Raw genomic sequence first — 10857 nt, 5'->3', positions numbered from 1 at the left:
CATAAATTGTAAAATCTTTGTGGCTTGAGTTAGTTGAATATCTGAGGAACAATCTCCCATCATTCGTTTTCCCAATGATGTGTCCATAAAGCACTGAAATTTGTCGGAAGTTTGAAATTCTGTTAACACGCTTTCATTTTTCAACGAATTCACCTATAGTCCAGTCAGCAGGTCGAAAAAAAGGCGTCTACCTGTAGTCCAGTCTTTGTGATTGTTACATCTGTTTTCTCTATATTCTCTTCTTTTTTATATTTGACAACCTTCTTATCGAGGATTGCATAAATGGGCTTATGATAGCTGAAATATGTTTCATAAACACCGCAATCTACATCATCAACATTTGAGAAAATGATATCTATTTGCGTATTCAAATTGGTCGTTATACTTTTGGATGTATGGTCACCGTGTAGCAGTATGCCGTATGAGTGAGTGAGAGAGAGAGAGACTGAAAGAGAGTAGAGTGAGAAAGAGTAAAGTGAGAATCGCGGCAGGTGTCGCATAATGACCATTAGCGACACCTAACGAATCATGTACGCCTTACATCGGCAATTGTATGAAATGCAGAGATTGAAACGAACCGCAGAAGAGTACGGACGTTGTCTAATAAAATTTGTTAAGAGCACCACAGATATCAGAAGTGGGATCGCTACGTTTCACGTAATCGAGTGTAGTCGATCGCGATATTAATATTTAATCGATATTAGCGATTCGTGTGAGAACGCGGAGAAAACGAGCGGAGCAGTCGTAATAGGAAGTGCGCGAAACTTGGAGCACGTGGCGCGTATTACGTCGTTAACGTGTCGGTTCCTTTGTCGAGGTATAGCAGGCAGGCGTGAGGCGCGAATACTGCATCTGCATTACATTTCGGACTAAAATCGCGGCCAGTAGGGGCGAATACGTAATTTTATCCTCCGAAATGGCGACAAACGGGGAGTTTTATGAAGATGAGAGGAGTAGGCATTTTCGAGACACGACGAGTGTGCTGCCGGCGTTTGATCCTGTTACAAACGAGCTAACCATCGAGGAATGGATCGAGAAAATGGAGGAATACGGAGACCTGTACAACTGGGACGAGGTAGCGATACGACACTATGCCCTTGCTAAACTAAAGGGTGTAGCACGGAAATGGCGAGACAGTCTACCACGTGTCCAGCGGACATGGGCACAATGGAAAGTACTATTAAAAGACAGCTTCCCATCAGACGAGAGTGAGGTGAGTCTTAGATTGGATGCTCAAAATTACAAAAAGAAACCAAGTCAAGATATAGCCGAGTACTTTTATGAAAAACTTGCGAAGTGTAATCGTGCGCAAATGGGCGACCGCGAAGCGATCGAGTGGATCGCCGACGGGCTTAATAATCCCCGTTTTCGAGATTATTTAGGACCTTTAAGCCGGTACAAGAAGCCCAGTGAGCTTCTCGCAGACTTGCGAAGCGCGAATCTATATTGGAAGGAGACAGCAAAGACGGAAGAGAGACGAAACAATCCAGGGCCTCGTGACGACAATCAGCCAAGATGCTTCGCCTGTAAACAACAAGGTCACACCGTACGTACGTGTCCAAAAGCAACACAAAGTATAACATGCTTTAAATGTGGAAAGTCGGGCCATTATTCGCGGTCGTGCACGGAAAACATTCGCCCAAACACGACAGTTCGTAGCGGTCAACGCGATATGCCCGCGAGAGTTCTGTATATAGACGGAGATACTCACCAAAAGTACTTCAAAAACGCAGTTATTAGTGGTCGGAGTGTAAAATGCTATGTTGACCTTGGCAGCAGCGTAACGGCTTTACGCCAAGATATCGCACATGAGCTAGGCATAACATACCATGAAACGACCCTGAACAGTTTCGTAGGATATGGAGAAGGTCGAGTACAACCGTTGGGCGTGTTTACAGCAAATATAAGTATTGACGATGTAGAGGTGAAATCAGAAATACACGTCGTTCCAAGCAAGAGCCAAGCGGTACCCCTGTTGGTGGGTCACCCGTACACAGAGCACCCTGACGTCATCATCCTCAGCAGAGCTGGCGAATTACAAATATCGAAGACTGACGACAACCCGTTGCAGACCGTGCCGTACAGTGTTACTAAGACGACATTGCGAGCAAGCGGTACGTATGTCATCCCAGACAATTATCTAGGTCATATAATTGTAGCAGGAGACCTGCCTGACCAAGGACTATGCGTGGAGGGAGGCCTCCGAGAAAAGGGCCCAGTTATACCGAGGTGCATCGTCTCTATGGACGAACAGGGAGAGACCATTCTGCCAGTGCTGAACATTACCGGTGAGGAGCTGACAATCAAGGAGGGAGACGTGGTATCGAGAGGAGAGGTGTACGAGGAGCGAACGTGCGAACGAGAAATCAACGACGAACCAGTGACGTCAGACCAGGTGGACACCGATCTAGTCGGCGAAGAAGCAGACAACATTCTTGCGGTACTAAACGATAATCGCGATATAATAGCGAATAATATATATCAGATCGGGAAAACGGATAGGGCAACCATGCGCATAGAACTCATTTCGGAAAAACCATTAGTTTATCGACCCTATCGGTTATCGTACCACGAGCGGCAACAACTCCGAGATATGACAAACGATTTGAAAGACGCGGACATTATAGAAGATAGCGCCTCGCCATACGCGAGTCCGGTATTACTAGTGCGAAAGAGAAACGGCGAAGTACGAATGTGCGTTGATTATCGCGGTATAAATAATTTAACGGTAAAGGACAGATATCCCCTACCACGAATAGACGATCAGTTAGATAGACTACGGGGACAAAAGCATTACGCCAGCCTTGATCTCTTCAGCAGCTATTATCAAGTACTAGTAGATCCGAAATCGCGATACAAGACAGCCTTCGTTACGCCGGATGGCCAATATCAATTCAAAAGAATGCCTTTCGGGCTATGCAATGCACCTTCGGTCTTTCAACGAATGATAAATACGGTACTAGGTTCATTAAAGTACGATATAGCGTTGGCATATTTAGACGATGTCATAATCCCCAGTATGACGGTAGAAGAAGGTCTAGCACGTCTAACCACAATTTTTACAGTCTTTAGGGAAGCCGGATTGACAATTAATTTACGTAAATGCCACTTTTTCAAGTCACAAATTGAATACTTAGGCTTCGAAGTATCAGCGCTAGGGATACAACCGAGCGAGCGAAAAGTAGAGTGCGTTAGGTCATTTCCAACGCCGAAAACTGCTCGCGACGTGAGGAGTTTCGTAGGACTGGCTAGCTATTTCCGACGATTCGTCAAAGGCTTTGCCTTTGTAGCAAAACCTCTGACGGACCTCTTAAAGAAAAACGAAAAATTTATTTGGGAAACAACTCAAAATAACGCATTTGAAACAATTAAAAGAATGTTGATATCGAAACCAGTCCTTACGATATACGACCACAGCGCGAAAACGGAAGTGCACACGGACGCATGTGCGTCAGGCTTAGGTGCGGTGCTGTTACAACAGCAAAACGGAAAGGATTGGCACCCAATTAGTTTTTATAGCCGCAAAACAACGCCTGAAGAGGCAAAATATCATTCTTTCGAGCTAGAAGCTCTTGCCATTGTTTGCGCTTTAGAGCGATTTCGCGTGTATTTGATAGGGATTCATTTTGTTATAAAAACAGACTGCAACAGCCTAAAAATGTTAGGTAGCAAAAGGGATCTAAATCCGCGCATCGGTAGATGGTTCGTCAAATTATCAGAATTTGACTATTCAATCGAATACCACACTGCCAAACAAAATGACGTAGCGGACGTATTAAGTCGAAACCCGGTAGAGGAAGCACGGGAAACGGTTGTCACAGGACTTCCAGTTCTAGGAATCAAAATTAATACCGATTGGATAGCGGCGATGCAACGAGCAGACGCGGAAATTTTAGCATTGCGTGATCGTTTAGAAGCAGGCGAGCGAGACGCCCATGATAAATTCACTATGTACAATGCGCGAGTGTACAAAATTACGAAAGGGCGTTGGTGATTGTACGTACCGACCGAACTGCGATACGAGGTAGTAGCGGAAGCGCACAAGTCATTAGCTCACTTGGGAATTGAAAAACCCTTAGCAAAGTAAAGGAGACGTATTACTTTCCGAAAATGCGCGATTTTGTTACGAAATACGTGAATAGATGCATAAGCTGCTTGTATTATAAGAATCCCGGCGGCAAAAAGCCCGGATTTTTACACCCACTAGATAAAGGTAATACACCGTTTCAGAGCGTGCATATAGACCATTTAGGGCCACTACCGACCACCGAACAAGGAAATAAATACATAGTCGCAACCATATGCGGATACAGTAAATACGTGACATTACAGGCAGTAGTAGATGTCGGCGCGGAAACTACGTTAAAATTTCTATTAGGCTTCATGTCGCATTACGGGCGACCAGAAAGGATTATAAGCGATCGGGGTACGGCGTTTACCGCTCACGTATTCGAAAAATTTTGTAACGAGCACGAAATTCAACACATAAAAATTGCTACGGGTACGCCGCGCGCCAATGGACAGATCGAGCGATTGAATAGCGTTATACTTAACTGTCTTTCCACGACTACTGAAAATTTATTCGGTGAAGACTGGGATAGACATGTACACGAAGTCCAGTGGGCGCTGAACAGCAGCCAACACAGAGTAACACGTAGAACTCCATACGATATCATTTTCAATTATAAAGTTACCGGATGGCACGAAAGTCCATTGACTCGCGAGATCCGCGAACTCAACGAAGAGTTAGGAACACAGGAAGAAGGAGCGTGCGTTGCTACACTGTTAGAGAAAAACAAAGAAGCGCTCGCTAAACAATTTAATAAGACACGAACCAAAGCTAGACAATATAAAATAGGCGATATAGTTTTATTGAAAAGCGAACCACCCGCGACGGGCGAAAGCCGTAAATTGACACCGAAATATCGTGGTCCATATGAGGTAGAACAGGTTCTTGAAAACGATCGCTATGTAATACGCGACATTGAGGGCGAGCAGCAAAGTCAGCGAGCTTACCGCGGAATTGTAGCAGTAGACAAACTGAAACACATTAATATGAGCGCAGGGCAATATAAAAATCGAACACAGACGCGCGCAGCAGTTGTAAAACCACACGAAATAGAAATAGATTAGAACAGTAAGTGTATGTATATGTATGTACGAAACGAACAGTTATTGTAAATGCATCGACGAGGGCGTCGAAAATGCAGGAATGGCCGAACTATGGTCACCGTGTAGCAGTATGCCGTATGAGTGAGTGAGAGAGAGAGACTGAAAGAGAGTAGAGTGAGAAAGAGTAAAGTGAGAATCGCGGCAGGTGTCGCATAATGACCATTAGCGACACCTAACGAATCATGTACGCCTTACATCGGCAATTGTATGAAATGCAGAGATTGAAACGAACCGCAGAAGAGTACGGACGTTGTCTAATAAAATTTGTTAAGAGCACCACAGATGGTAATTTAGTTTTTAAATTGTACTTGTTCAGAAGGTTAATCAAATAATTATTACCATTATCCTTGCAATTTAATACAGTAATTTCTCGTTCGTTGCGAAACTGCCGGGGGTTTGAGTTCGCAACGAGCAAATAGGGAAGCCTTTTGTGATTTATGACTGCGTCCAGATACACGCCGACCGTGTAACGCCCAAGTTTCTGCCGATTATCACAGATGACGTCACCCCGAATTTTCAGCCACAAAGGATCGACTGTTGACTGGACTACGTCCAGTTGATAACAACATAGGACAAATACAGGGGAATGGATGACATCACCCCTAATTTTCCGCCACCAAGGATCGACCGTTGCCCGGAATTCGCCCGGTTGATAACAACATCTTATAAATACAGGAGAACGGATACGGATAGTCAGTCGCTAACGAACCAGAAAAGTACGCGGATCGAAATACTGTCGGTTTCTTTGTGTAATTGTCATAAATATTGAATAAAGAGAGTCAGTGCTGGACAACGGTCTAGCATCTGGTTTTTTTTTTATAATAACCGAGTTATTATTACGTGACAACCGCGCCGAGCGAGACTTCAATAGGGAGCCGAACATAGAGAAGGACAGAATGAAATACGGATCGGGTGACCGAAGCGTGTCGCCGTCGCCGGCACAATTTAAAGGCCCGTGAGTTCTTACAATGTATGTAATGGCAGTGATGGAATTGTTAATTTTCCATTAGGCTTTTATGGGACTTTCACTAACTCATTTCTGGCATTTTTCTGATTAAAATGATACCAAACACGATATAATTTGGCCAATATTTAGTGGTTTTATCGACGATGAAAGTTTCGAACGCAACGAAGAAGAGCGTATAGGAAAAAAAGAGACAGCGGACAGTCGTTGCCGCCGTGCGGAGCGACTCGGCCGACTCGGCGTTGACAGGCAGTGGAGTGGGTAGGCACGTCGCAACGAGCGCGTAGTACATTATTCGCAACGAACGAGAAATTACTGTATATTGTAATTGAAATCATCTATCAAAATCTTTTCACTTTCAATTGTAATTTTATTCATTATTCGTTGTACAACGCTACCAAACATAGAATTAGTAGCTTTTGGTGATTTATAACTACTTATTATATAATAATTTCTAATTTTAAAAGTGAACATTTCTACATGCGCATTTGAACTAAATTCCTGTTCAACAAATAATTTTTCTATTGATAATTCTGTTTTTCCATAACAAATTAATCCGCGGCTGTTGTTGTCAATGTCGGATCGGAATAATATCATAATTTAAAATATTTAACTCATCATCGGTTTTCGTTAATGTTTCACTACAAATTAATATATCGCTTCGATGAAACCATGAATCTTTATTTATATGAATTAATTTACTTGTCAAAGTACCAATATTTTGATATATGTATAACTATTAATCCGTTTTCATTGAACAAATTATTGAACGATAATTTTAACTGTTTAGTTTTTCGCAAACGATACAATTCATCGTTAGCCGAGTTTGCAGTATTGATCTTCGTTTTTTCCGATACTGTTAATTTAAATTGTCCAAAAATATATAAACCGCTCAATTTTGAAACTCTGCTCAGTGCTACATACAACATTTGTAAAGTTCGTCTTTCTGATTTTTTAAAATCCAAACATACTTTCTCGTATGTTTGTCCCTGACTTTTATGAATCGTAATCGCTTCAGCAGGAACCACTGGAAATTGACTACGTGTGATTTGATATTTTTCCTCACTCGACATACATATTTACTTGATTCGATATTTTTATTATTGGTGCAAAATTTTGATCAATATTTGTGCATTTTTCATATAATCACGATAACGAGTTCTTACTTTCACTCCTACTCTGGCCGATTGAAAATCTAACCACAATATAGACGGAATTTTAGTATTTTCTTGAAAAGTAATAAATTTTAATATTCCGCATGTGTGCTCCATTAACCAATCCGTTTTCAACATTAATGTTATTAATAATTATCATATATTTTATATTAATTTTCAATTTAAACTCAGTTAATAATTCGTTTTGAACTGATTGTTTTTTTAAAGATTGTAATATAAATTTTTTTTTGTACTTTCATCGATATTCTTTGAAAATGTATTTTTTTTAAATTAAAAAAATTTTTGTTTAAATTTTGAAAAAATGAAAGTGAGAGGTACCAGAATCAAATACTTCGTTAATTCGTCGTGAATAGAAAGTATGTACTGATGTCCTCGTTTAGTCTTTGGTAATGGCCCTGCTATGTCCATTGCGATTTTATCGTTGGGTTTCAAAGGTGTGTCTGGTATAACCGGTTCTTCTTTCGGTCTAATACGCGTCAATTTATTTTTTTGACAGATATCACATTCTTTTATACAGGGTGTCCCAAAACCCCTTCGACTCCGGGAAATGGGAGGTTCCTTAGGTCATTTGAAGCAACATTTTCCTTTGCACCAATGTCAGCCGGGGCTTTGTTTAGGAGTTATTAACGAAAAACACGGACCAATCAGAGCGCGACCTAGACGCGCGATGGCACGTTCAACCAGGCGCGCCGGGAGACGAGCGTGGTGTAACGCCGCGATGCCGTAACGAACAAGAGTTTCTCGAGATTATGTGAATCCTCCCCGATTTGGATGAGCTTTGGATATGTTGTCAAGACCATGATTCTGAACAACATTACCCTTTACAGTTTTTGTCGGTCGGAAGAACTTTACTTGTCAATTCATATGGGTGGATCTCTTTACCCGACTTACGGCAACTTTACCCGAACGAGGGAAGAAGCAGAAACTAATTGTATTAAAAACTCACTTATTCAGCCGTAAATCCATTTGCTGCTTCGAAAGGTGTGTCACTGGGTCACTCGGTGACGAACTGCACAGATGTCTTCAGGTATACGACAGTACCGAAAGCTAAGGGACGTACGGCCAGGTCTACGAACTGCACAGCCGCTGGTAGAAGGCCTAAGGGATGCGCGGTCAAGTCGACGATCCAGAATTTCACTTTCACTTTCGAATCGATAAATAATTCGTATGTTTATTTCACACAGATGCCTTGAAATTTTTCCACACTCACAATCACTGTTCACATTTGTCAACACATAGTTATGCACTAATAATAATTGCTTAAACTAATTAAACGATTATTTAATCCAATCACTAGACTGCGGATCTTTATGTAAAATGAAAGTTGGCTGCCGCTATTACAAGGGACAGGAGCCAGACAGATATTTGATTCTTACTGTGATCATTTTAAGAAGTTGAAAATAATACATTGGTGTTTTGAAATTATTTTAATCTCTCTACTGTATGAAAATGCACCTACTCATGTTTGCTACAAATGCATGAAATCCGCAGTCTAGTGATTGCATTCCCTGATTGTTGTGATTTGTGCAGCAGGATAAGGATATGGCAATTATTATTAGTGCATAACTATGTGTTGACAAATGTGAACAGTGATTGTGAGTGTGGAAAAATTTCAAGGCATCTGTGTGAAATAAACATACGAATTATTTATCGATTCGAAAGTGAAAGTGAAATTCTGGATCGTCGACTTGACCGCGCATCCCTTAGGCCTTCTACCAGCGGCTGTGCAGTTCGTAGACCTGGCCGTACGTCCCTTAGCTTTCGGTACTGTCGTATACCTGAAGACATCTGTGCAGTTCGTCACCGAGTGACCCAGTGACACACCTTTCGAAGCAGCAAATGGATTTACGGCTGAATAAGTGAGTTTTTAATACAATTAGTTTCTGCTTCTTCCCTCGTTCGGGTAAAATTGCCGTAAGTCGGGTAAAGAGATCCACCCATATGAATTGACAAGTAAAGTTCTTCCGACCGACAAAAACTGTAAAGGGAAATGTTGTTCAGAATCATGGTCTTGACAACATATCCAAAGCTCATCCAAATCGGGGAGGATTCACATAATCTCGAGAAACTCTTGTTCGTTACGGCATCGCGGCGTTACACCACGCTCGTCTCCCGGCGCGCCTGGTTGAACGTGCCATCGCGCGTCTAGGTCGCGCTCTGATTGGTCCGTGTTTTTCGTTAATAACTCCTAAACAAAGCCCCGGCTGACATTGGTGCAAAGGAAAATGTTGCTTCAAATGACCTAAGGAACCTCCCATTTCCCGGAGTCGAAGGGGTTTTGGGACACCCTGTATAAAAGAATGTGATATCTGTCAAAAAAATAAATTGACGCGTATTAGACCGAAAGAAGAACCGGTTATACCAGACACACCTTTGAAACCCAACGATAAAATCGCAATGGACATAGCAGGGCCATTACCAAAGACTAAACGAGGACATCAGTACATACTTTCTATTCACGACGAATTAACGAAGTATTTGATTCTGGTACCTCTCAAAGACCAGCAAACTGAGAGCATATGGCAGGGGTTGTTAAATCATTATATATATATTTTCTCAGCACCCAAAAAGATTTTAACCTATCAGGGAAATAACTTTATCAGTAAACTCATGCAGGAATACGAGAAAGCATTCAAAATAAAGCATATAAAGACCACTAGTTTTCATCCGCAGTCGAATCGAATCTGTAAAGTCGTGGGGACTGTCCACACTGCAGATTGCCGGCTACGCAGCATTAACCGCCCTAGTCATTTGGGGACTAGACAAAACAGGTGTTTTTAACTGTATCAAATCCTTTCTACCATCGAAACTCTGTATTCATATTCTCAGTTGTAAGTCAAAGACGACTCATATAGAAAATAATGTAGAAACGCCAGCATCAGGCGCTACCGCACCTTTGCTAAACATTTACACAGATTTAGCCACATTGATGAATAGCCAACGACAATCACAACCATCACCGGAACCAGAGATCTTATTCCAGCCAAGGACAGTCAAATTCCACAAGTCTATCCTCCGGAACTATCAAAGTTAGAGGACTAACTTCAATCTAAGTTGGGGGGAGTGTAACGCCCAAGTTTCTGCCGATTATCACAGATGACGTCACCCCGAATTTTCAGCCACAAAGGATCGACTGTTGACTGGACTACGTCCAGTTGATAACAACATAGGACAAATACAGGGGAATGGATGACATCACCCCTAATTTTCCGCCACCAAGGATCGACCGTTGCCCGGAATTCGCCCGGTTGATAACAACATCTTATAAATACAGGAGAACGGATACGGATAGTCAGTCGCTAACGAACCAGAAAAGTACGCGGATCGAAATACTGTCGGTTTCTTTGTGTAATTGTCATAAATATTGAATAAAGAGAGTCAGTGCTGGACAACGGTCTAGCATCTGGTTTTTTTTTTATAATAACCGAGTTATTATTACGTGACAACCGCGCCGAGCGAGACTTCAATAGGGAGCCGAACATAGAGAAGGACAGAATGAAATACGGATCGGGTGACCGAAGCGTGTCGCCGTCGCCGGCACAATTT

At 42.1% G+C, this 10857-nt stretch overlaps 1 protein-coding gene across 1 annotated transcript; it reads left to right on the top strand.

Annotated features, from left to right (window-relative positions):
• Positions 1–916: 916 nt before the first annotated feature.
• Positions 917–3994, top strand: LOC143214206 (uncharacterized). Its single transcript, XM_076434943.1, has one exon. It carries the CDS (start codon positions 917–919, stop codon positions 3992–3994), a length of 3078 nt encoding a protein of 1025 aa, XP_076291058.1.
• Positions 3995–10857: the final 6863 nt, after the last annotated feature.

Source organism: Lasioglossum baleicum, chromosome 12, assembly GCF_051020765.1.
Source record: "Lasioglossum baleicum chromosome 12, iyLasBale1, whole genome shotgun sequence".
Classification (NCBI taxonomy): Eukaryota; Metazoa; Arthropoda; class Insecta; order Hymenoptera; family Halictidae; genus Lasioglossum; species Lasioglossum baleicum.
The sequence above is the reverse complement of the archived record's forward strand: the minus strand, read 5'-3'. Positions and strand labels throughout refer to the sequence as shown.